The 27,428-nt window shown below is 45.2% G+C and overlaps 2 protein-coding genes across 9 annotated transcripts in view; one reads left to right on the forward strand and one right to left on the reverse strand.

The window, feature by feature from the left end:
* The window catches only part of OPN3 (opsin 3), a 29,546-nt gene extending 24,034 nt beyond the window's left edge, over window positions 1–5,512 (reverse strand). Inside the window, exon 1 of the mRNA XM_053301203.1 lies at window positions 4,966–5,512. Coding sequence (XP_053157178.1) covers window positions 4,966–5,320 — 355 coding nt within the window. The 5' untranslated portion in view covers window positions 5,321–5,512. The remainder of the gene's footprint in view (window positions 1–4,965) is intronic.
* A 3-nt stretch (window positions 5,513–5,515) lies between these two features.
* Window positions 5,516–27,428, forward strand: part of WDR64 (WD repeat domain 64) — a 150,844-nt gene continuing 128,931 nt past the window's right edge. Inside the window, exons 1-3 of one of the 8 annotated variants that reach the window (XM_053301157.1) lie at window positions 5,516–6,057; window positions 8,642–8,748; window positions 19,873–20,003. In XM_053301157.1, the coding sequence (XP_053157132.1) occupies window positions 19,878–20,003 (126 nt within the window). In that variant the 5' untranslated portion in view covers window positions 5,516–6,057; window positions 8,642–8,748; window positions 19,873–19,877. Of the gene's footprint in view, window positions 6,058–8,641; window positions 8,749–19,254; window positions 19,558–19,872; window positions 20,004–27,428 lie in introns of those variants that run through there. The other 7 variants (XM_053301174.1, XM_053301186.1, XM_053301153.1 and 4 more) reach the window with 7 other exon arrangements.

Below are 27,428 nucleotides of genomic sequence, written 5' to 3' on the forward strand. Positions count from 1 at the left end.
AGTGTGCTTGCGATCACAGCCTCCGTCACAATTATTCAGTACTGAAATATCAGATGTAGGTCATCCATGACTAACAGCTGGCAAAGGAGGAGGAACAGAGTATGAACTGTGTGTGCAATGGCTGAAAAATTTACTGCAGGCAAAAATAGCATGTGTCATATCCGAAGCAATATGAGGATGATATCTATATAATTTCAAATGTTAAGTAAGCCTTAAATTTAAACTATTCAGCTTTACTTGTATCTTAGGGAGGAGTTGGTTAACCTTTTTAGTGCACTAGGATGGGCTTTACAGTGCTCATGGTGAGCACTGACTCTGAAGGCAAAAATCTTGCCATTCCATATCACTACCTGGAAGTTTCCCAAAAGAGTTGGAAGCCACAATCCAGATGGATTGCAAAGCAATTATATGCTACAGATTACAGTGCTCACATGCAACCTACATCTCAATATGCTAAAAACATATTGGCTCTCTGTCCAGCCAGGGCCAGATTAAGCTAGTGGGGGGCCTGCAGCATATGTTATAAAGGGGCCCTAAAGTGAGCATGACAAGAAATTTCCAAGAGCCAATGGACAGGCAGGCTATTTCTTTCGGGCTGCTGCCAGCCCCGGCTTTTCGCCGTTTGGAGCACTGCCTGGGCAGAAAAGCGAACTTTCCCTTCAACAGGAATAAGTGAAGCTGTGAGGGCTGGGTGACTGGAGGCACAGTGTTGGAGGGGAGGAGCTTCTGCTTAGAAGAAGAGTGATGCAATGAATGGACAATGCCTCCTTAGGATAGCAATAAGACCGCAATGGCTCTTTTCCCACCTAGGGTGGATTGCAGAAGCAGAGAAGAGGAGAGATCTGCAGACACGAAAGGAGGTTATAGGAATAGGAGAAAAGCTTGCAAACATTTAGTGCGGGGCCCTTGAAAATACGGGGCCCGTAGCAAATGCTACTTTTGCTACTAGGTTAATCCGGCTCTGTGTCCAGCACCATTAAGAACCAAAATAAAGGCTGGGACAATGGGGAAGCTTAGTGTGCTGATCAACGCAATGTCTAAATTGAGCAGAGAATAGAGCCCATATAAACTGGAAGAAAAATGTGTACAATCTCATCCTCATATTAGCATCCTGAGAATCACAGCTTTCAACCCCAATTCAGCTCCAGCACAGCAACCCACCAATAACTGTTGCTGGTTTCTGCCTTGTGTTTCTTTCAGATTGTAAGCCTTTTTGGGACTGGGAACCACCTTGCGTATTTATTAATCCATCCTATGTAATCCGCATTGAGAACCCGTCAATAAGCAATATGTAAGTATTCATAGTAGTAGTGTTCACCTTTGTAAATAGGTTCCTGCTCCTCATAGCTGCAGAGAGAGTTTGAAAGCATAAAACGTAAATGAAGTGATTTTGCAATCATATGACAGCAGGAAAAAACCTCAAGGCTGTAGATTGGTTTGTTCACTTTCTGTATCAATTTATTTGTTCACTTTTTTGCATCTATTCTACAATGTCAAGATGCTCCCCCAGTGTACATCTTGAGAGAGCATCTTGACACTGTAAGATACAGAGAAGTGAACAAACCAGTTTGCTTAATCCAACATAGAATTTGCAGCCTTAACATATTTTTAGGGGTATTTTAAATTGTAGAAATTAATTTGAGAAAATTGAAAATTCTATGGGAAAGTAATTTCACACATCAATAGTTGTGTGTACAAGATGATCTAGTTTCTAAATACAACCTTGTGCATTTGCCTTAATTTCTTTAGAAATGGCTTTCTCATCTAAGACTGTACTGAATTCACTTTGCTGAGCCACCTAGACCCTTTTCAAACTAATCCTTGGGCCAGGTAGGCACTTTTGGCATGGGACAACTCATCACTGCACATGGCAGATCAGGGTGACATAACTGATCTGTAGTGGTGGAGGGGAGGAGCTTCTGCTTAGAAGAAGAGTGATGCAATGAATGGACAATGCCTCCTTAGGATAGTAGGGGATGATTTTTTGAACTCTTCCAACCAAATTCATCTAGGATTCTGAGGAAAGGTTTAAGGAACAAATGAAAGCTACTACAGTTATCCTTGTTGCAGAAGTTAGCTTGTGAAAGACAAAAGCTATACAAACATAAGAACAGCTCTGCTGGATCAGGCCGAAGGCTTGCATGAACAAGTCCAAGGCAATGTTTTTTTCAATGAAGCTATTTCATTAATTCTGCTGAATGCAGCCAGTCCTAAGAGTAAAGCAGACAAGTCAAAACTCTGCATGATGCATCCGTTGCTAGGCTATAACATTTCAGACTGAAGGTAGGATTTGAATGTGCATCGATATAAAAATCTCCCTTCATGTAATACCCATCCCAGGGGACTTCCGTTTGTCTGCTTTAGCTCTGAGTATAATCAAGTACAAAGAGTTACATGTGCATGGGAGCCAGCCCCCAGTAGCCTCTGTTCCCTCAGTTACAGAAAGCTCAAACAGAGTCACACTGCATGTAACCAACATATTCTTTAAAAAAAAAAAAGTTTATCATGAAAATGTATTCCTATGCTTTGCAAACCTTGACAAAAAGGACTCACCCAGTGTACGGGGAGGAGGATGGTTGCTTTTCAGTGATGTGGTATCAGCATGTGAGATTGCAAAAAATGACCTCTGTGTGCATATGAATGCTTATCATGTCTCAGAAATTGGAGCTGGAATTCATAAGTGAACATGTGAACTCACTCAAGGCACCCAAACACTGCTGTCCTTTCCCACCCTCTGCTCACTGTTTCTTTGCTTAAAAAGCAGAATTTAGAAGTGTACAAAATTCTACTAAGGAAATCAATTTAAAATAAGATTTGTTATTTCCTCTGTAAACCGATATGAAGGAGATTAAGCAAAGCTCCCCAATCTTTTCTTACTTAATTTTCCATAGTCTTATTACATCAGAATATTTCACACAAGTTCCACTTAACAGGTAAGTTAATTGCTCTATATAGATAATCATCCACAATGGGAAATTTTACTCCCCTTTCAACCTGTGGGGAAAAAAGCATAATTACAAAACAACTGCGTATTATAGTTCACTTAGGGCATAACATCTGAGATACATAAACAGTAACTACAGCTTGTGGTAATATCTGGGAAACCAACTGGGGACTGTAGTCCAACAACTGAGGATCCAAGCTTGAGGAGCCCCGCTGTATGACATATGCCTGACATGGACTGTAATGGAAACAAGAGTTGTGGGGGACAACAGGAGTTGTGTTGTGTCTTCAGTGCTGGTGGGCAACTAAAGATACAAGAATGTGCTGCAGCTAGAGTTGAGAAAGGAGAATGGGTTGATAAAGATGATAGGGGTTCTAAAACCGGTTCTGGAAAAGATGGGGACTAGGTTTAGAAGGAACCAATTAAGTGCATTATAGATTTGGTGGTGTGTATTGGTAGACAAGATAAAAATATGATAGAAGGGAGACAATCATGTAATAACTGCAAAGTGCAGCACATGGTGAGATCTCTGGAGCAAGGGGAATGGCAAGAGGCAAGTCCAATGAGAATCTGGAAGACAGGTGGGAAGCAGTGGACAAACTGTGTGAAATGCAAGGACACAATTAGTAGGTCAGTCTATGTAATCAGTCTATGTAATCAAATCTACATAATCTGCAAGCATGTTGGTCAGCTAAGCTTTGATTCTGTGCTGATGTGCAAATAAAGTGCAGGACCATGCTGCAGACCACAGTGATCAAGTATAATCACTTTGCTGGTGTTCTGCATGGGGTTGCCCTGGTATCAAGTCACTGCACAGTTCCTGCTTTATAGGACAAGACTCTTTCCCCCACTTCTTGTTGTGCAGAGGGGAAGGAGTGGCATCTGAGCACAGCTCAAGAGTGAGGAGTCAGAGAACACCTACATAACAAAATAGGAGAATGGGGGGAATGAAATCTATACCATCTCTGCTAACGAATAATATAACTCTATTGTATTTTGCAAGATGAGAACAACTGCACCTAATAAAACCCAGTTTAGGTCTCTCCAGTGCTGTTGGTGGTGGAGTGTGTATTTTAGATTGGAAGCCCCTCTGGGACAGAGAACAGTTCCCCCTATTTTTCAATACCTTTTGCTATGCAAACTGGTTTTTTTGTTTTGTTTAAAAGTGATATATAGTATTCTTAATGGTGATGAAATGAGGATTAAGATGAACGCCAGGGTGAGAATAAAGGGTTGCATAGGAACAAGGGCATAAAGTGCAAACTAGAATAGAAATCCCAGAGGCAAGATGTGTGTGCATAGCAGCTCCTGAGCCAGAGAACCTCTGTCTTGCAAGCAGCACCTGACAAACTCATACTTGAACTACAGCTATCAAAACAGGGAAAGGAGCATCAGTCTCAAAGAGATGTTACAGGTTGCAGATTGCTTGGGAGCCCAGCTCCTTCATGGTAAATTATTCATAACATATTGTGGCAAATCAGTGGTGAGAGAAAAACACACTCTGTACACATCCAGAAATATCCCCACTTTTTATTACTTTAAGGCAGGACTCTTCCTCACCAACTGGTCAGGTTGGTGCCAATAATCCCAGCAAGGAGGAAAAAGGAGAAGGTAGTATAGGACACGGCTGGAGGATTACCGGATAGAAGAGGTTAGCCTGGAGGAGGATTCTCAGCCCAGGAGGAAAAGATGAGCTGCCAGGATAGTCCTTTTTTCTTCCCCACACTGATTAAAGTACAAGAAGAGGGCGTTCATCTGACTGAAGTCTGCCACACTCTTTAGACTTGGAAGCAGAGAGAAACACATTCACCACAATTTCCAGCTGTGAACAACTTACGGCAACGAGACAAAGTGCCTTCCGCTGCACATCCCCAGAAACTTCCTTAATTACAAAGCCACACGCCGGGAAGCCCCGACCCTGCCCAAGGCCACTCTGCTCATGCTCAGAGGCACTCTCGTGTGCCCCGTCGAGCTGAGCCCAGGGCTCCCAAAGAGCCGGAGCGTGGTGCAGGTCCCCTTACCGAAGAGGCTGTTGCTGAAGCCGTCCCACACGCAGCCGGCGGCATCCCAGACCCAGCGGCTCCTGAGGCAGGAGAGGAAGGTGAAGCTGACGCCGAAGAGCGACACGAGCAGGTCGCTGAGGCTGATGTTGACCAGGAAGAGGTTGGTGGGCGTGCGGAGCCGCTTGAACTTGGCGTAGAGCACCAGCACCAGCAGGTTGTTGCACAAGCCCAGGATGCCGATGGTGGCGATCAGCAGGGCCAGCAGTTCGTAGGTGCCGGTGCTGAAGGGCGGCCCTGCCTCCTCCGCCTGCTGCTCTCCCGAGTCTTGTTTCTCTGGCGTCGGCTCCAGGCTGCTGCTATTCCCGGAGTACATGGTTCGGGGGAACTGCCCTGGAAACTCCGCTCACATGGTGCTTGTGCCGCGGATGCCCCGTTTCGGCTCCGATTTGGCTGCTGCGAGCCGCGCAGGACCTGCAGAGGCGCCCGCGCGCTTAGCAAGACTGCCGCTGCTCGCAGGTGCGCTTGGCGCCAAAGGCAACGAAGGGAGGAGCGAAGAGCCTGGCCCAACCTCCTTGCCTGCAGGGATAACTCTGGTCCTGCTCCAGAGCGGGAAGAACCCTAGTGACTGGTCCTTCTCTGGCTGAGCGGGAAGGATTGCACGCAGTGGTTGGCTGGCTGGCTGGCTGCCGCCGCCCCACCCTGTTCCCTGCGGCAAGCCTCGTGGAGCAGCAGACTGGGGTATATCTCCTCCGACTATACACTGCTGCACACAGACGTGTGAGTGAGAGAGGGTAGGGGGAGTCCGTGCGAGGCTGCAATCCCAAGCGCACAACTACTAAGCGCCAGGCGCGCTCAGTCCCTTGAGTGATCATGTTACTACTGCTTACTGCTCAGGGTGTGGGGTGTTAGTAGCAAGATAATGCAGAACAATTCTCCTGAGACAAGCTTTTGCTAAGGCGTGAGTTTGGACACCAGCCTGTACAAATTTTATACCTATATCAACCACCAACCACCTGTTTAAATAAATAAATAGTTCTAGAAATTATTTACAAATTAAGAGTTAAAGAAATTGTCATTGTACAGCTAGCTGGAAAATTGCTCCTAAAACAGGTATTTTAAGGGCTTGGCTTAAAAAAATGTTTACATGAATGAATCCGTTTTTCTCTTACCCCTTTAAATGAATTTGCTGGGGATAGGGAACATTTTGACTGATGAAAAATGTTTGATTCTGTTATGAACTTATTTTTCATTCACAAATACCCATAGGTACATAAAAGGATCAATTTCCTGGAAAGCTGTAATAATTCCCAATTAGCAAAGTAAACAAGTCTCTCTTTGTTCTCTCAGCAGGCAACTGTATTCATTTGCATAAGTTTTTGTTTTAGTTAGTTCTGTATATGTTTGTGTCACTGGTTTCTGAATGGAGTCTTTAAGACATTGACAGTTTCAAAGAGAAGAGTAAGATGCACAGAAACCAAAAGTCTTGATTTAAAAAATTATGCAGACTCTTAATAATATGTATGATCTATTGCACTTTGTAAAACATTGAACAAGTGTGGAGTTTAGAGTAACTGAAACCCACATCACAGCATACACATTGCTTAATTCTGCATGAGGCAGACTGATTTTAGCATACCAGTCAGTTTAGTCAAACTTTCATTTGGCACATCAGTAATACATCTTTTTAAAAGATGTACTGTTACTTGATGATCTAATATTTTAAAAAGATGAATTGTTATTTGATGAGCTAATCTTTAAAGCTAACGTACTGTACTGCATACTTTTTCTGACAAAGTAGGTAGACTATAAGCATCTGTGTTTATATAATTTTTGAACTGTCAGGTTTGAAGGTAACCTTTTGAACCATCCAGTCCAAGCCAACCCACCTTAGCTGGATAAAGGAGCATGGATGCCTGCATCCATGCAGGTGTTTTCCCTTGTTCAGGGGTTCCCAACCTGTGGTACTCCAGATGCTGCTGAACTGCAACTCCCATCATCCCTAGCTACAATTTATTTATAGGTTGGGAATGCTTGCCCTAGTTGAATTGTGGTGTATGTTTTCCCAGAATTTGTGAAATACACTCCAGGTCCAGAACACAATAGAGGTTAACACCTATATCTGTGTTTCCTTTCTGTTTCTGTGTGATTGTTCTATTTTAGAGCTGTCAGAATGAATAATTTGTTTTTCATTTGTAGTGTTAATGCGTAATGGAGGAATAAGTCTGAATAATAATGTTTGGAAAGTGATCTGAAATATTATGTGAGTTTTGTTGACACTGAAATTAAAAGGGCTGTTTGGTTTTCCCTTTATTCTTGCCATCACTGTGGGGCTGATTTTTTTAGAAGAGACAGGGCTCTCAATCCAAGAGAGACTTAGGTCTACTTATGCCCATTGTTTTCAATGAATTTAATCTTGCACTGTGGCTGGCAGAATCTAATCTTGTACAGCTCTCTCATCTTAAATTTCCAATATGGAATTTATACAGAGGACCTCTACTTCCATACACCTTTCCTTTTAGTATTCATTGTTTTTGCAATTGTTTTCAGAGAAGTGGGCAGTGAGAAAGCAACATATTTGAGCCTGACAGAGGTAATCTGGTTTGATCTTTTTTACTTTTGGGCATGATATGAAACACATCTCTGCTTTCATAATTCATGTGGAATGACCATGGTTGAATGCCCAGAAAAGCACATCACACAAGAATTCCTTTAATATTCTGTTTAATATTCATAAGCTTTGCTAAAAGCCTGATTTCTCAAAGGACTGGACCGTGAATGTAGATTTTGTGAAATTGTGCATGTTCACCTTAGGGAATATGTATGCCACCTATTCAGAGCAGCTGTTCTCTCAAGGTTAGTATCCCAGTTCTATTGTCCTGAGATAGCAACTCACTTTCTAGGTGGCTCCACATTCAAACCCTTTAATACTGCCGAGTCATTGCTTTTCCATCATTAATGGAAAATGGAATTAAAATTAAGGTGCCACACAGCATTTTAATATTTATTTATTTATTTATTTTATTTTTCGTATTTGTAGATCGCCCCAAACTTCCGTCTTGGTGTGGTTTACAACAACATAAAATAGATTTAAAATGAAATCCTTAAAAACAATTTAAAACTATAGTCCAGTTAAAAAGCCTGGGTGAAATATTTATTTAACTATATATAGCACTATATAATACAGCAGTACCCTCTCCCATGGCCAAGATCCGCTGTAATGTTTATTCACGTATTATTTTCATTCTGAAATGATCCCTGGCAACTTCAATTCAAAGTTTATTGCTTACATGTTCTAACCATTCTATTGCTCCCTCTTGATCCTGACTTGGGGATTAGTGAATTGCCCCTTGAATAACCTGTCTCAATTACTGCATTGTTCATTTATATTCCTGCTGGGGGAAATACTTTAATTGCTGATTTTCTCATACACACACACACACACACACACACACGAAAAAAAGTAATTGAAGCCATGGGAAAAGAAACGGTTGGCTATCCAAGGGGGAATTCATCATTACTCATCAGGACCAACAAGAAGCAATAAAATGGATGGAAACTGCAAACAGGAAGTGCAAAAGCCCTCAGAGCTTTAATAGCACTTTACCTCTCTACATTAGACAGGCTGATGCTGTATCTTATTATCACAAACTAGTTTATTCCACAAACCAAGTTTTTTTTTTTTAAAACACCCTAGTTTGTGAACAACACAGAAAACACTGGACTGCAATGATGGATCAGTGATATAATCTAGACACTCTATAAAAATGGAATGAACAAAGGATGGCCATTGCAGAGAAAAGGGTTAGTATAGAAGCCACTTAGATAAACAAGGGTTTCCAGAATATTTCAGTTGTGTACTCTTACTTATCATCTAGGTTCATTTGCAGGCTACTCTTTCCACAAGAAGTAACAATGCTGCTGTATTTATGATTAATTGTCCCTGAGTGAAAGTGGTAAGATAAGAACCTCTGGCCAACGTGGTGTAGTGGTTAGAGTGCTGGACTAGGACCGGGGAGACCTGAGTTCAAATCCCCATTCAGCCATGATACTTGCTGGGTGACTCTGGGCCAGTCACTTCTCTCTCAACCTAACCTACTTCACAGGGTTGTTGTGAGGAGAAACTTAAGTATTTAGTACACCACTCTGGGCTCCTTGGAGGAAGAGCAGGATATAAAATGTAAACAATAAAAATAAATAAATAATATTTCCCTCTTCTAACTCACTTCAACCTCTGAATCGCCCCCCCCTTCCTTAAAATGAAATTGCATTAGAGACTGAAGTGAATTTGGAATTGTGTTATTATCACAAAGCAACTGTTTACATATTGCCTCAAAAATGCTGAATATAAGTATTATGATTGCAGCAGTGATATGTCTCTGTGTAATATATGCTAACTCATGTACTAAGCAAGTGAACCGGAAAGGTGTTGCCACCAGGCACCTACAAATCCATCTGCCAGCAACGCCAGTGGTGAGTGTCCCCAGCCCTCCGGCAGGCAGGACACCCAGCACTACAGTTCTTGGTTACTGCTGCCAGGGACATCTCGTGGGTTATTCCCCTTCACTAGCTCCGAGGCATGACAGATCTGATTTGATAGAAAGAAAAGAACATGCCCACTCGGGACTGAGGGGATAACGCCACCCCAGTTCTTTCTGTCCTCCCTCAGCTCCAGGCAGCAGTTTTTCCTTCTTAGCTATTTGTACCTTCTTTCCATCATTTCTTCTCATGAGTCTTGCATACTTTTCTTTGTTATTCGATCCTCTCTTATCTCCCTTGTTAAATTAAATAAAACAAAAAACAAAAAAAACCCTTCTATTGGTTTTTTCTCTCTGCTTTCCTCCCCTCCCTCCATTCTCTTCCCTTCTCTTCTGTTGTATGGAGCGAGAGCACAGGGGGAAAATAGTGTTCAGAGAGGAAGCCGACAAGCTGTTTTTGGCCTGGGTACTTCCAAGCCTTTCGACAAGCTTGCAGCTGATAGAGCGCCCCTCCTGAAAGCAGCAATGGCTGATTGCGAACCACCCACCCTGCCTCAAGCCACAGCAATGGCCGATTGTGAACTGCCCGCCTCGCCTCAAGCAGCAGCAACAGCATTGGCGACGGTCGTCTCAGAGCCGCCCTCGCCGTTCGTTCCCGGGTCTGTGTTGAGTTTCCTGCCTTCAGGCTGCAAGATTCGTGCATTGGCGGCCTGGTGAGCAGCATTGTTTTCAACCAGCCCTTCAGAGCAACGGCAGGTCGGTTTTTTTAGGTTACCTATCGCCAGTCCTCCCCTGACCTGACCTCGGATGAGATCCGGGCGTTTTCGGAGGCGCAGGAAAACAGCAGGTGCAAAATGGCTGCGGAGGTACATAAAATGGTGCAGACGGAGGGTGAAGTTGCCATTTTGCAGTAATATGATCAGCCCTCTGCAGGGGCCACACGCAAAGAGACTCCATTAAGGGATGTAACTGGGGAGACTCGAGGACCTGCAAAAACAAGTGTTGTGACTGCTGTGGCAATAGGGGATCGGGTCCCTCCTGTTCCTGGGGCATGCCTTACCATCCCTAAAGCAGTGCCACTCGAGTGGCAGGCATGGTTCAAAAACGCAATCGTAGACACGATTCAGCAGATCAGACCTGCTAAAAAGGAAAAGAAAAAAATGTAGGAAGAGAAAAAGGGTTGTTTCCACTTCTGAGAGCTCTTCCTCTAGTGACTCTACTAGTCCTTCCCCTGAAAAGGCGAAGGCCAAGAAAAAACACCTTAAGAGTAAGAAGGTGCCCCAGAGCAAAAGGGGTGCTCACGCGTATCCACATTCCTCTGATATATCTGAGCACGATTCTGGGGATCCAAAACCTTCTAATTCCAGGCCTATGTTAAAAGCTGGCACAATGCCATCTCATTCTTTAGACTCTGATGCAGAGGATAATACTGTCCAAGTTGGGGGCATGATCCAGGACTCAGAACTCCCTGATAGGGAGGAGGGGGAGTGGTCAAGAGGGGAGGACAATGATACTACTTCTGTCTCCCAAAGGTTGTTTGTTTTCAACCCCCTAATGTCAAGGATCATAAGGACTATAGGGCTCCAGCATAACGCAGGTTCTGAGTCTGCTACCTCGGAAAAGGGGGATCTAGTTTTCTCAAGGGCAAAACCAAAGGACATTCTTTTGCCATTACCTGATCTTTTTTCTGAGGTAGTTAAACAGGAATAGCTGCATCCTGCAGCAAATAGGAAGCCAATGTCTGTCTCTAACCGATTCTACTCTTTTCAGCAGGAGGCTTCTGATTTATTAAAAACCGCTTGCACAGATGTGCCCATTGCGCAATTGGTCTCAAATTCCCTTGTACCAAGGGATGGTGAGGTCACCTTAAAGGACCCAGCAAATAAGAAAGCTGAGTTGGCATTTAAATGGACACATGATAACATATCTTTATCCACTCAAGCAGCAGCGGCAGCTTCTATGGTAGCACGTGCCTCTATGTTGTGGACCTCCTAATAGATACACCTTCAGATCCTGTAAAACTGAGGCAACAATTGGTCAAGTTGCAGAAGGCACAAGCCTTTATAGTGGATGGCACCTTGGACTCTATTAAGTACACGTCTCGTGTGGCTGCGGCATCGTCACTTGGGACGTTGTCACCTGTGGCTGAAAAATTGGTAAGTGGACAACACGTCTAAGAATAACCTCACTGCAGTGCCATATGATTCAATGAAGCTTTTTGGAGAGGATGCATTGAAGGACGTTCTTGGTGAATCGAAAGATAAACGCAAGACCATGCCATCAGCAGTCCGAGAAACAGACTGTCCTCCTTTTAAAAAGAACTTCCAGCAATTCCAGCCCTTTTGGAGCTTCCAACACTTTAGGGGTAGGGACAGGGACACTAGATAACAGAGGGGCTACTGGGGTCGTCAACGCTTCTCCTACAAGGGTCCTGGAGTTTTCAGACAGCAACCAGCAAAACCTAAACAAAAACATCAACAATGACTTCCAGACATTTTGACTAGGAGGCTACCTGACAAGCTTCCTTCTCACTTGGGAATCTTCTGTAAATGACAGTTGGGTTCTAAAAATTATCCGGCATGGATACAGAATAGAACTGGACGCCCCTTCTCCCCACAGGTTCCTATCCACTCCAAGACTCCGCTCATGGTCAAAGCATTCCGAGATGTTGCAAGCCATTTGTCATCTAGTGCAATTTGGGGCAATGGAAACAGTTCCTTCTCCGCAGGAAGGAATGAGTGTCTATTCTATTCTGTTCACCGTCCCCAAAAGGGATGGGTCCAGAACGGCAGTTCTGGATCTAAAAATTTTAAACAGGTGGATCAAGCGGGAGCGCTTCCGCATGGAGACCTTAAGGTTAGTGGCAGAGGCTCTTCAACACCTGGGCCTCCTAGCCTTTATCGACCTAAAGGAGCCATATTTGCATGTTCCAATACACCCGGACAGCAGACGTATGCTTCATTTCAAATACGCAGGCCACCACTATCAATACGCTGCCCTTCCATTTGGGCTCTCGTCCACGCCCCAGGTGTTCACCAAGGTTCTGGTGCCCTTGGTGGCACATCTCTGGCTGCAAGGGGGGCTGGTCTTTGCCTACCTGGATGACTTGCTTGTACAGTCTTGGTCCATACTGGAAGCGCAACAAGACCTGGCACTAACCTTCACAGAGTTGGAGCGTCATGGAGTAGCCCTGGATGCATTATCGTCCCAGTGGCCAAAAGGACTTTTGTACATCTATCCTCCAACTCCCTTACTGGCCAGCGTCCTGAGGAGGGTGCGTCTACTTCGAGCACAGGTCATCCTCATAGCCCAGTTCTGGCCCAGAAGGCCTTGGTTCCCGGAGCTCCTGCACCTATCAGCAGAACCCCCGTGGGAACTTCCTGTCAGTCACGACCTGTTATCGCAAGGACCTCTGCACCACCCCGATCCGGGCTGGTTAAGGCTTGCTGCCTGAAGACTGAGCGGCAAGTCCTGAAACAGTTCGGGTATTCGGAAAGCGTACTTCAAACCATGCTAGCATATCGCAGGCCCTCCACTAATCGGATTTATCAATGTACCTGGAGGGTTTTTCTGCGTTGGTCGGCGCTCCACTCCATCCCTAAGGTTAGTGCCATGTTGAAACATCTTCTTTTTCTTCAGGAAGGCCTGGAAAAAGATCTGAAGCCCAATACCTTAAAGTGCCAGGTGGCTTCGTTGATAGGCCTCATTTCAGGTAGACCAAAGGATACCTGGCAGACATATCTGCACCTCAAACGTTTTCTGAGAGGGGCCACCCTGTTATTGCCCCCGACCGTCCACAGATTCCCGACATGGGACCTCCACGTGGTTCTGAGGGCACTCCAGCATCCACTGTTCAAGCCCATTTCCACCGTTCCACTTAAGAGCCTATCTTTTAAATTGGCCTTCTTGGTGACTATCACTTCAGCCAGGCAGATATCAGAACTAAGAGCTTTATCCGTGGACAAGTCATTCTGCATTTTTCAAAAGGAGGCTGTCCAGCTGATACCGGATCCCTTTGTTCATCCAAAAGTCACCTCGGTTTTCCATCAGTCGCAAGATGTTTTCCTCCCATCCTTTTGTCCCCATCCAGTTCACGAGAGGGAAAAGTTATGGCACAAGTTGGACGTACATAGATGTCTAAAAATATATAGAGAGAGTGAACTGCGTCTTTTCGAACCACAGACAAGATGTTTGTGTTGTTTCATCCAAGGTCAATGGGCTCGGCAGTAACTTCCTCGACAATCGCCCGGTGGATTCGGGCACGTATTGTTACAGTGTACGAGGCTCAGCGGATGAAACCACCTTCCCACATAATGGCACATTCCACTAGAGCTTCAGCTACCACGGCAGTATTTTCCTCTAACACACCAGTACAAGACATTTGCAGGGCCACAACCTGGTCTGCGCTATTGACTTTCACCAGACATGACAAGGTAGATCCCCATGCCACTCTTGAAGCTGCATTTGGCAGGAGGGTTCTTCAGCAGGTCTTCCCTCAGGGATAGGCAAAGGCGCTCCCGCCTGGTTGGCCAAGCTGTGGTATGTCTCACGAGATGTCCCTGGCAGCAGCAACCGAGAACAGAACATTGGTTTCACTTACCGTGAAGGCTTTTTCTGGTTGCTGTTGCCAGGGACATCTCGGCCCACCCAGTGTTGGCACTTCTTGCCTCTTCCTGATTGGGGATCACCTTGCCCCCTGAGGAGGCTCTCAGCCTCGTTAGAGTACATTTTCAGTCTTAAATGAGGTCTAGCTGTTCTTGTCCTTGTTATATATTTCTACTGTTACACTGTTTTTTTGCTAACTAGGTGACACAGAGTGCAGTTCACTACGTGTGTTCTTGTTTTTACCTGTTTTACCTTACTTTTTTTCACATGCTTTTTCCGTGACTCGGCCCAAAATAACTGGGGTGGGGTTATCCCCTCAGCCCTGAGTGGGCATGTTCTTTTCTTTCTATCAAATCAGATCTGTCCTGCCTCGGAGCTACTGGAGGGGAATAACATGAGATGTTCCTGGCAATAGCAACCAGAAGAAGCCTTCACTGTAAGTGAAACCAATGCTCTGATCTCCTCATCAGATGTCTCATTTTCACTGGCATTCTTGAGAAGACAAGGAATAGCAGGAATCCTTTCGGAGCAGTAGGAGAGGGCTCCTGCTGTTTCTTAGCATCTCCATATCCCAGTGCACATGGCAGAAGACTCACTTCTCTCCTAAGCCCTCTGCCTGTGAGCCAGAAAAGGATCTGAAGGAAGAGAGGGATTGGTGGCAACCACAAATAATTGCTGGCTAGTGAGCTAAGCCTAAATTTGTGTATCCCTGGTTGCCACATCCATAGTAAATGAGTGAAGTTTCTCAGTTTTTATATAGCTTTGATTCAAAATGCAATGCAAATATTTGAAATCATTTAATGAATGACTGAAAAACATTTCCAAAGTGGAAGTATTAGGGTAATACTGCCATATTATCTCAGGATTTGCAAGAGCAGTAGACTTGTATTGGAACCTGTCTGATTTCACTGATTTATTTTTGAATTTCCATGGGAAGGGAAGAGAGTTCCTTCATATGCAGTAACTGTTGAAAAATGATGCTTTATGTGCCCTAGATGTTCAAATACAATGCAAAAGTGGTAGATATGATTAACAAAAGCCCACTCTGGGACCTGATTTTCTTGAAGAAAATCAATGATTGAATCAGAAGGGTCCTTTGGCATTTGGTGGAACAGGATGCTGGACCCAATGAATCCTTAGCTTGATCAAGCAGGGCTCTTATGCCTTACAAATGTTTTTATGCCAATGCCAATATATAATGTCTATCTGCTGAGTTCTACCTTTGTTTGTAGTAGAACAACTGAGCGCTTGATAAGTTAGGGACAGAATTAAGAATATAAGTGAAAGAGATTCAGGTTTTCTATGTTCAGAGTCTATAGTTTGGTAGGTGTCATAGATGAATAACTATATGTCAGCTTATATGTGTTCATCTGGATAAAAGTATAGATGAGGTAACATTACTAGAAATAATAACATTCATATAAATAGCTAGTGATGTATACAGAATCTGAGAGCAAGCCTATTTATTTATTTTCTCAATCTGCCTCTAATAATATGGCAACAGTGACACCAAGAATTTGCAAGTGTTCTGACCTTCAATTGTAACACATCTGAAATCCAGCCACATACAGTACCTTGCTGGCACACTCCAACAAGAAATTTTCCTAAATAAAGTCAAGCCCCACTGAAGTGAATGGGAGCTGCACATGAGCACTCCTTTGCTCTCCTGATAATGCCTTGCTGTGCTCTTCAGTTGTTTTGATTTACTTCAACAGAAATTGCATAAGAGAACTTTCCACTGGACTGTGCCCTTGTTCTGCAGCCAGATCTTTTGGTTGGTTTTTAAAATCAGTTTTGAAGCATTTACATGAACTGGCAGAAACAATGGGCTATAAATTTAATAGTTCCAGCATTATGTGCATGTACCGTGCATAAAGGAAGATATAAATCCTCAGATAGCTCATCCTATTTTACAGTCCTGATGTTAACAAATAATTTGAAATAGCTCCAAGACTCCTTTGTGCTTTCAAAATGCAGGCAGCTATAGATCTTTTGCAGTCCCATTGTATGTGTGGCAGAGCTAGGCACACATACAGAACCTTTCCCCCACACAGCTACGTTATTTGAAGTAATACAAGCCACTGCTTTCTTGCTGTTCTGGGTTGTGTGTGTCAAATAATAAAACAGCTGTGGTTTCTTTAAAAATGCTTGCAGTGCAGAGCATTTGAAAGGAGGAGGAAGAAAGGAGCTAGAAATCATTTACCAGCAATCTGACATCAGGACATGACACCCTTGGGCAGTGCTGTGAAGGCTCAGTGCCCCGCCTCAGCTGATGCCATTGCCAGGACTGCCTTGTTTCCTAGTTTTGCAGGGGAATTAAAATGGTGGGGTTCCAAAGCTGCTTCTGCTTCCTGCCAGTCATCCCCCTAGTTACAGCAGACCTGTTCATGACATGGTTCTGAGAGGATGCTGCTGCTTGTAGCCATTTCTGTTTACCCCCTGGTACCATCTGCTTAACCAGCCAGATGTAAAGCAGTCCAGCGGAAGGCACTTTGCCCAGGGTGCCTTCAAACCTGGCCCTGCTGCCAGCTTATTTCCTGTCTATTTGTTTCATGTCCCTTTAATCTCAACCCTCCCCCCCCACTAACTATTTTCCTTAGAACACTTGGACTGCATGGATACTAATGAATTCTAAGTAGCATTTGCCATATTAAATAATGCTCAAGAGGGAAGAAAGTGAGATATTGCTAAGATTGCTCCATCATGACTCACAGTTTATGTTGAATTGGGGATTATATGAAGGGCTTTGCCAACAAGCTCTGGATCTTGAGTGTCCCAAAGGCTTGACCGCAGCATAAACTGAGGAGGAACAATCCAAGCATTCACGTAAAGAAGGGAGCCAGTGCCCTCCCTGCACCTATTGCCAGGGACCCTACCTGTCTTCCAATGCTTGCCTCCATGTGTATATTCAATGCACAGAGGAAGAAAATGGACTTTGTCTCCTGGAGCTTTTTCAGGCAGCAGGCTTTACTATGAGGTTTACTGTGAGGTGTTACTGTGAGTTCAGGGCATAACATATACTCCAACGCAAAGAAATGGTTTGTCTGTTTTTTACCCCGGAAATAAATCAGGCTAGGTTTCAATACAGAGGGGAAAACCTGAAACAATTTGTGAAGTGCAAACTCAAAACACATGTGAAGTGCTCTCTGAATTATCACATGGACCTCAGGGTAAATCTGGCCGATATGTGAATGCACACCCACGCTCCCACAGTAAAGTCTCCATCTGAAACGCTCCTGGTCCCTGCCCCTGATATTCATGCCCTGAGAGGAACATTGGCAAGGGGAACCTACAGTATGCAGTAGGGTCTGCATGCCAGGAGGAATCCTGATCATGCAGGCATGAACATGCACAGGCCCCCTTTGCTGATGTTCCGTTCACTGCATAGGAGGCACATTCCCCTTTTTCCTTCCACATGTTGCATATATGCATGGAGGCAAATGTGAGAAGAGAACTGATGACACAAGTAGGAAGCCCAGGTTTTCCTTCGCAGTAGCCCATCCTCCTACCAATGAATTCATGCATCAGAAGGTAGAAGACTTGGATTGTCAGGCTGCAACCCAGCGCTGCCTCAGGCAATGAGGCAGTGGTGACTTTCCCCAATCTTGTAGGAAGCAGTTGTGCCACACAGCCGACAGGAAAAGAAGAGAGACAACAGTGCCTGAATATTTCAGTGGCAAACGTAAAGATGTTTGGGAGAATTTTGCTGCTTGAAGAGACACACTTGGATGCTACTTAGTGCCAACAAAGCACAAAGCTTTAAGTCAGGGTTTTGCTCTTTAAAGATATCTACATATGGCAACTGAGGGCAGGCCTGTAGCTGCCACCAGGAACTGCAGAAGAATTTAAGGGCTGAGTTCAGCTTATTCTTTGTTGGAGCAATGTCTGGTCTGGCTCAGGTCATCCAGTGTCTCTGGTTTCATGCAACCTGTTCCTTGCTTCACCTTGTTCCTTAGAAATTCCTCAAAAGTTGTAACTAGTCCCACTTGAGTTTGCAGACTCCATGCCTCCTTCAGCCCCAGATACTTGCTGAAGTGCACTCCAATTCTTGTAACCCTGGAGAATTTGGGCCACTTCCTGCTTCATCTTTGTCATAGCATTTACCAGAGCCCGGGGGGTGGGGGGAGTTCACTGGGTGAATCCATGACCTTAAGGGATTCACAAAAGGCTGCCACCATCCACTTTATTTTAATGTGGGACAAATCATTCTGTTCATATAAGATTCCTGGAGGGTAACATGGCAAAACCCTCCCTAGAAGGGCTGAGCATTCCTAGTCCTCCAGAGGCGTGTAACTATGACAGACCCAAGATGCAGAGTAGAACACTTCACCAACAAGGGTTTATTATTAGATTAAAATAAAGAGTATGCAATAAGAACAATTGTCTCTTCATAAATCAGATTGTAAGAGAGAGAAGTTTTCATTAACCAGGCAACTCAAATTAAAGCAATACATTAAAGGAAAATAACTTCTCTCACGCATCTAACTGAACTGGTCCTTACAGCCTCCAGGCTGAGGCCTCCCTTTTCCCCAACAGCTTCTCAGCCAGCTGCTTCCTAAAGGTACTCTTGGGACAAAACAAACAAATAGAACAAAGTTTCCTCTTCTTCAGCTGGTGGCTGTGAGTATAGTTCCCACCCAGTCCTCTGGTTTGGCTCTTCTGTTTTGATTTTCCTGGGCCATTTCCCTTATTAGGAAAGGCCCACTCCCCCAGCAGTTGCTCTAAGTGAGGCCTAGTCCTCCCTCAAATCCTTCCCATCATTACAACCTTGCATATTGTGGCCTAAAGAAGGCTTAGTCTCCTGTCTGTGACTATAGATGACCTTTCCTGTTGCATTCTGATAGAAGAGACCATTTTACTTACTTTGATCTTCTCTTCATTTTTCTTGCATTTTAGCAGTTGCCTATAAAATTGTGTCTCATTTCACAGATCCAGGTAGCGATGGATCAAGAACGTAATGTAGTTCTTATGCAACTTCCTATGATATCTCCCATACACAATAGGTGTTTAGAGTATAATTTATGAGACTAGTTATCTCGTATTATCTTTTCTGAAGGTGAATAACATAACTTTCAGCATCTTGCCAGTAATGCTGTTTTGTGATCTAGGTTGACCTAATGACCAATAGGGCTCAATGAAGAGTTATGACATCAGACATTTGATGGCACATTGGCCTGCCAGAGATGCTGCATGTTAAAGCCAGTAATCATTTTCCATTCACCTTAGCAACACTTAAGTTATGCAGCTGACATTTCCTCGAATGATAACATCCAAGAGTGCAGCTGAAAGAAAACAATCAAAGCAACTTAACAACGTGGGGAAAGAGGAGTTTGCTGTGTATCATCCATCTCATCAGATAGTTTAATGTCTAGTTTAATGTCTAGAAGAAAGGTTCCAGAAGATGATGACCCACCTGACATTCCTGATGGAGACTCTTTTAGATATGCCCTGAAACAGTTTCAGAAACTGGTTGAGAAAACAGTAACTCAGAAGAGGGAAGAAAGATTAGGCTTGTACATAAAAGATGCTGGTAAGGAACCTTCTCTGACATAAATGTATGTCATTGGGGGTGGAAAGGGAGAATGCAGCCTTCAGAAGGAATCCAAACAGCCTAGAATACTAGTCCATGGCACTTTGCTACCCTGCTTTTTCTGAAATAGCAAGATTTTGAGTCACAGAAAATGTTGGCAAGGCTGAATGAAAATGAAGAAGGAAATGAAATACCAGACACTGATGATGGATTTCATTGTGAGCAAAATGAGCTGACGGTGGGGAAAATAATAAAAATAGCAGCATTCATTTGTTAGCTTTACATTCTATAAGGGCTTCTTTTGTTTCACTGCAGAGGAAATGGATTATGACACATTCTATGCTGCGGTCCAGAAACTGTTTGGTCCAGATGTGAAGACTCAAGATGTTAAAACCTTTTATAGGAAGATTAGTAACAACCCAGATGGACGAACAGAATGGTGCGAGGTAGGTTTATTTGCTTTTATTATTATTTACATTTTTAAATAAATGTAAATGTTAGTACCTTTTTAAAGGTAAAGTGTGCCATTGAGTCGGTGTCAACTCCTGGCGCCCACAGAGCCCTGTGGTTTTCTTTGGTAGAATACAGGAGGGGTTTACCATTGCCTTCTCCTGTGCAGGATGAGATGATGCCTTTCAGCATCTTCCTATCTTGCTGCTGCCCGATATAGGAGTTTTCCATAGTCTGGGAAACATACCAGCAGGGATTCTAACTGGCAACCTCTGACTTGCTAGTCAAGTCATTTCCCGCTGCACTGTTAGGTGACTTTTTGCATTGCATTAATATTCCTAGGGCACAACCAAGCTTGTTGAATCAGAGAGTTAGAGGGGACCTTGTAGACCTACTCTTGTCTCACACGGTAAATACCAGGAGACTATTTACACAAAGTATGACACGGATATGCTTACTAATACTACTGCCTTAGGAACCACCATTTATTTCCATCAGCAATGGGCTAGAAGCTTGTACTATCCCTGAAGCAAGTAAGGATGAGTGTTATGATTTGCAGCAGAAGGACAAAACTCGGATGGGGGAGAAACCAGAAACAGACATATGAACAGAGTTATGAAGATAGTTTCTCATTAATAATAAATAATAAAATAAGTAATAAAAGAGGAGGAAGAGTGAAGCTATCATGGTCATAAAAGGCTTTGCTGAAGTGAGTCTTGAGAAGGAAACAAGTAGCTTTAGGGATAATTTCATGAAGCCCATTTTGCACATCTTTTAACATGTGAACTCATACAGAGCTCCTCCCGCCCATGTTGTGAATTGGGTTTGTATCTGACTGTCAGCATGTGCATTAAAAGGGGGCATTACATATTTGAATATGTTTTGAGTGGCCACCATCTTGAACAAATATGGCAGATCATCAAAACAACAACACCACCCTGTTGAGGTCTCCCAAGGCCCCCTAGCCTGTGCTGTGAATTTGGTCGGTGTCAGACAGTAAACACAAAAGTTAGAGGGGGACATATGGTGATACACACATGGACATGGTGATTTCCGAAGTTTTCTTCCGTTCAGAAACTTGGCTAAAAATGAAAGGGAGCTGCCTTGTTGAGAGTGTGGGAGGGTGTTTCAGAACAAAAACCAGGAATAGTTTGTCCCTGCAAGTGTTTCAGTCCAGTTTGTTCTGGTTTACTAACAGTTGAACAAAAAGTACACTTAGAGGATAGCAGCTCTTGATTTAGGGCTCCAGTGTAAGATGCATGTACTCAATTCAGGATTGCATCTGTACTACCTCATCTGCCTCTGTGATAGCAATTATGCTGTTTACTATTTATTTATTTACGATTTATTTATTTATTTGTTATTTCTCTGTAAACCGCCTTGAGCCATTTTTGGAAGGGTGGTATAGAAATAAAATAAAATATAAAATAAAATAAAATAAATACTAAACTCTGAAACACTGAGGAGTCCTGGAAGTTTTTCACTAGGGATGAGCAAATCGATTCGGGTACAAAATGATTTGTACCCAAATCTAGTTGATCTGGGTGATTTGTAAACAGAACAAATCACCCCTGTGCTCAATTGCCCAGATTCGAGAACAAAACAAATCACCCAGATTCTGACTGGGTTTAAGAGAGCTCCTGGTCATTGACAAGGAGAATGGATTGGGCTCTGTATTGTGACAATAAAAAACACTTCATCATGAAGCTCTGTTGCAACTGAACAAACTGTGACAGTTCCTACTTTTCAGCTGTTCTAGAAACACATGTGATTTGGGTGAATAAGCAGTTCTTATGATACACCAGTCATTGTATGACTGCTGACTTACTTTGTACTGCTTCTGCTAACTGTATAGTCAGCATTGGATAGGAGCCCATGTAGCTTTTTTTGTTTACTGACTTTGTGACCCCAAAGTGAGAACGTTGTCATTCAGTCATGCTGTAAATTCATTAAGCAGATTGTAGGGTACCAAGATATATATATGTGTGTGTGTGTGTGTGTGTGTGCGCGCGCGTGCCTTTGGACATAATACTAGGGGTGTGCACGGATTGTTAGATGCCAAACCAGTTCACCTTGAACTGAGCTGGTTTGGCAGCTTGATCACAAATTGAACTGAGAGTGGTTCAGTCTGCGATTGAACTGAACCAAGCCTTGTTTGGGTGGAGCAGTTTGGTGTTGAACGGGCGACCAGAGGGGGGGCAGTGAGAGAGGTATTTCAAGGCAGGGGTATAGCCACCATTGGGTGACTGGGGTCAAAAACCTGGGCTGCTGCCCCTCAGGAGCCACGCCTCATGGCCCAGACACCCCCTCCGCGTCTGACGGTCAGACACCCCCTCCGCGTCTGACGGTCAGACACCCCCTCCGCGTCTGACGGTCAGACACCCCCTCCGCGTCTGACGGTCAGACACCCCCTCCGCGTCTGACGGTCAGACACCCCCTCCGCGTCTGACGGTCAGACACCCCCTCCGCGTCTGACGGTCAGACACCCCCTCCGCGTCTGACGGTCAGACACCCCCTCCGCGTCTGACGGTCAGACACCCCCTCCGCGTCTGACGGTCAGACACCCCCTCCGCGTCTGACGGTCAGACACCCCCTCCGCGTCTGACAGGGCTGGTCAGAATGCTGGGGGGCGTTTGGGAGTTAAATGGCCATTGTTGCGTTTGCAGCGTGGCCAGGAGTGGATCTTCCCTGCCTTAAAGGCAGGGAGAGCCACTTCTGGCTACTCTGTGAATGCAGCTCTGGCCCCGATCTAGCTCCCAAATGGGGCCATGTGGCCCCGTTCGGGAGTTAGATGGACAGCGTTGCATTCACAGCGCGGCCAGGAGAGGCTCTCACTGCCTTTAAGGCAGGGAAGAGCCGTTCCTGGCCGTGCTGTGAATGCAGCGCTAGCCTGAATCAAACTTGCAAACGGGGCTGCGCAGTCCTGTTCAGAAGCCAGACCATGCCCCCCGCATCTGACATCAGACACGGGGGCGAGGCTAACCCCAGCATCTGACGTCAGATGTAGGGGGTAGGGCGAGCGAGTCTGTGGCAGCAGCTGGACAAGGGCCGCCGGCGGTCTGGCCCTGCTACTGTTTAAAGGGTCTTATCCAGCCGATGTGGCGCAGCCCATAATCCAAGTGTACACTGCAATGCCCCTTTTAGCACGCCACACATGCAGTGGTGGCATGGTTCCATCCCTTATAGATGCACGGAGGCCATTTGCTTGGCATCCATGCATGTGCGAATGCCACGCAAATGGCCTCTGCACATCCATGGAGGCCAGAACCATGCTACTGCCACGCAGGTGGCATGCTTATAGTGGCTTTGCAGTGCACACTTGGGCTATGGGCTGTGCCAGGGGAGCAAGCAGCAGCACCGGCAGTCGCACCAACCAGGTAAGATTCTGTAAATACCTCTCTCGCCCTCTCTGGCTGCCCCTGAATGCTTCCCAGGACTCCCACCGTGTTACTTGTAAAGGGGAATCCTCACCAGATTCCTCTTACCAGTATTAGCCACTCGAACTGGCAAACCGGTTCGATCCAACGGACCACACTGGTCAGTCAGTTCGTCTGAATCGGTTTGGCAACACGTGGTTCAGTTCAAATTTGATTCCAGTTCAAACCAAACCACATTTTTTGGTTCATGCACACCCTTACATAACGTCAAACCGGAGGCAAACATGCCAGAGGGTCGACTTTGTGGCAATCTGAGTGCATGGAACTGCAGTTCCATCACACAACCTCAAGTCAGTTTTTGACTCCAACTCATAATTTGAACCTTCAGTTTGTAGTGAATTTTGCTGCTTGAAACCTCAGGTTTGAAGGTGGCATCATGTCATCCGAATTCTGCCACCGCTGTAACCTGGGTTTCATGGGCAAGCTCCTCCTGCTAACATTGAGAAGCCTGCTCAGAGCAGCCCCAAAGTGCATCAGTTCTCGGACAGCCACATTTATTGCTGGCCACCTCTTGGAGCTGACTCCCTACACCCTGCCATCTCCTTTCTCCTCCCACTGCTGTTTGGCAACAGGGATGCCGTGTCACTGTGTCCCAAGCTTTAATGCATTTAAAGGGGGAGGAAGCCAGCTTTCAACTGTGTCTTATGCCCCCCCCCAGTCAGCTCACATAAAAATGATGAGATGACAATATGGGCACAGCAGGAGAGGGTTCATGCACACCCCATACACTCCAGCTATGAAGGACTGCAGAAATATGTGTACTCCACTGAGACCAGGTACTGGGCAACTCAGTTGTTTCCCAAAAATGTCCACACATGCCAGAGGAGTGATAGCATGTTGCTTGGCAGAAATATCAATGTGCTAACCCCCCACATAAACCCGCAGAAATCCTCACCGTGAAAACCTTCCTGTTGTGCATTCATATAAAGAAAGAGAAAACATGTAGCCCCACAAATCTCCTATCTGCATCTGTCTTTTTGCCTGGATTATTTGCAATGCACACCTTTGTATGTTGCCCGGCATGCAGGACCTTTAACTGCAGTTTCAATACAAGATGTTTTGACAGCTTCCATCCAGGGAAGGGGACACATGTGAGAGGAACCATTTCAGCAAGTGTGGCTGCCCAGCAAGGCATCCTTCCTTTCTAAGGTATTGTGTGTGGAGTCTGGTTGGTCAGCAGGGCATTGATTTCCCTGGATGCCTAGACAGTGCCTGTATTATTAAGGTTCCCATGGACAGTGCTGCTCCTGCCAGCAGGGTAGAGTAGTCCCCTAAGGGCTTAACATATTTGTATGTGTATCCAAATGTTCAGCCTTAGCCCCCGCAGCTTGGAGGTGCCCCAGACTGGAGCGGTACCATGCACACTGGCAAAGGAAAGTCTAACATCAAAGGCATAACCCAAAGTTTGGGTTAAAAGATAGCCCCTAGAATTTTTAAATAGTTCTGTTATTCCCCCCCCCCCTTTTCTGTTTTTTTGGGTACAAGCTTCTAGGGGAAGGGGGCCCAAGCCCTTTCCCCTTGGGTGCAAGCATGCAGTCTTAGCCATACCTCATGAGAAGAACCATCCTGGGTAATGTTTGAACAGCGATGAGCTTGAAAGCCAAGTGTGATGACAACACATGCATAATTAATTAATTAACTGACATATTTCTATACCACCCCAAACTTGCATCTCTAGGCAGTTTACAATTAAAATCATTAACTTTAAAATCATTTAAAACCCAACATTAAGAATATTAAAACTATAAATCTATAATTAAAAGTCTGGGTGAGCAAGTATGTCTTCAGTGCCTTTTTAAAAGTTGCCAGAGATGGGGAGGCTCTTATTTCAACAGGGAGCACATTCTAAAGCCCAGGGGCAGCAACAGAGAAGGCCTGTCCCCGAGAAGTCACTAGACGAGCCAGTGGCAACCGTAGATGTACCTCTCCAGAAGATCTCAACAGGCAATGGGGCTCATGACGAAGAAGACGTTCTCTTAAATACCCAGGGCCTAAGCTGTTTAGGGCTTTATAGGTAATTACCAGCACCTTAGGAAGATAGGAAGCTGCCATATACTGAGTCAGACCATTGGTCCATCTAGCTCAGTATTGTCTTCACAGACTGGCAGCAGCTTCTCCAAGGTTGCAGGCAGGAATCTCTCTCAGCCCTATCTTGGAGAAGCTAGGGAAGGAACTTGAAACCTTCTGCTCTTCCCAGAGTGGCTCCATCCCCTAAGAGGAATCTCTTACAGTGCTCACACATGTAGTGTCCCATTCATATGCAACCAGGGCAGACCCTGCTTAGCTAAGGGGACAAGTCATGCTTGCTACCGCAAGACCAGCTCTCCTCTCCAAAAGTCTTTCCCAGCCCTATTTGGAGGTGTCGGGTATTGAACCTGGGGTATTCTGTATGCAAAGCAGATGCTCTGCCTTTGATCTATGGCCCAGGAACGTATCAGCAGCCAGTGTAGCTTTCAACCCAGGAGTAATATGGTCTCCCTGAGATGACAATAGATGCACGTCCCCTTCTCCCAAGGACTGATCTCTCATGAGAGTGACAGGCTATGAAGATACGCATGCAAACCGGAGAGCTTTTGCTGCCCAGCCTGGTTGCTAGATCCCTGCAGCCCCCGGAGAAGTGTATCCTAGCAACACCTTTCCTGGTCCTGGTGACTGCCACAAACCAGGACTCCAAGTGGGGTGAGACCCGACAATCTGGTCTCAATCCAACACAGATCTATGTACTTGTTTTGCCCCACTCGGTTGCAAGCCTTGCCAAGGATTGCTGAAAACAGCGGGTGCCCTGCACCGGGATGTCCCACAGAGGCCCATTTACATACGCCGCAACACCGGTCTCAGTCTGGCCCGTTTGGCCATGGATGTGGGATCCATCCCCAGTCTTTCTCAACTCTATGCATTCAAAACCACTCAACATGGAGTAGACTGGAAGGGTTGAGTGGAGTCTGGAAGGGTTGATTGGAGATGCGAAGGTACGGAGTATGAGTTGTATTATTAACCAGAGATACCAGGAGCCCCAGAGATATCAGCGGGGGCCCCTAGAATTGGATGGCCTACCTCATGAGAGTGGAGTCCAATGGAGACCCAAAGCTCATGGAGCCTCTGGTCCTCCCCAGTGGTCAGGACCTCTCATGAGAGGGCTAATCCCTGGCTAGCAAGCCGGCAGAGGAGCAGGAGTATGTTGGAGCTTCCTGGACTGCTTGGCCTGGTCTACAAGTCCAAGAGCATCCTTTGTCACAGTGGACCAAACCCCAGGATCCTTTGCCTGCCCTCATATACATACACCCTCCTAGAAAGTCATCATGATCCCTTCCTTGAGTAACAGAAAACGAGTGCCCCTCTCCATCCCCCGGTATCAGTACTTTTGCGTGTGTGAGATTGTGTGGCTGCTGGGCTCTTGCAAGGGTGGCAGTGCAAGCGGTGTGAAGAAAGGGTTAAAATACCTTTCTCCTGCCAGGGGGAGGTGGTTGATGCTGAAAAGGCACAATTGCACCAGGCATGCCCCCTCGGAGACCATGACCAATGGTTGCTACTCTACTAATGTCCTGATGTCTTGCCCGCAGTCTGGCGACATGAGCTGTGCGGAACTGCTGGGCTGAAGCCTTGGTGAACCAGGAAGAGGGAGGGTTCCCTCTGCCCAGAAAGTAGACTTTATGAAACCATGGCTGGTTGATAGTCCATGGGATGATTCCTGGGTTCACAGATTAACCACAGGCTTGTCTGCCTGAGCTTTCACGCTATGTCTGAAGGTGCCACCTGTCTGTCTTCAGCCAGGATCCAGCACCTTATCTCTTGTACCACTAGGGCTATATTTCTGTCCAGCTTTGCAGACTGAGTTACCTTTCTCAAGGTACCACCTGAGCTACAACACCAGCCCTACCATCTGACTGAGCACTCAATCCACTGCCCACCATAACCCAGTCCAGCTTCATCAGCTGTATAAAGGCAAACTCTTAAGGCAAAAAAAAAAAAAAGCCTTCAGTTTGA

The sequence above is a fragment of the Hemicordylus capensis genome, chromosome 1, assembly GCF_027244095.1.
Source record: "Hemicordylus capensis ecotype Gifberg chromosome 1, rHemCap1.1.pri, whole genome shotgun sequence".
Classification (NCBI taxonomy): domain Eukaryota; kingdom Metazoa; phylum Chordata; class Lepidosauria; order Squamata; family Cordylidae; genus Hemicordylus; species Hemicordylus capensis.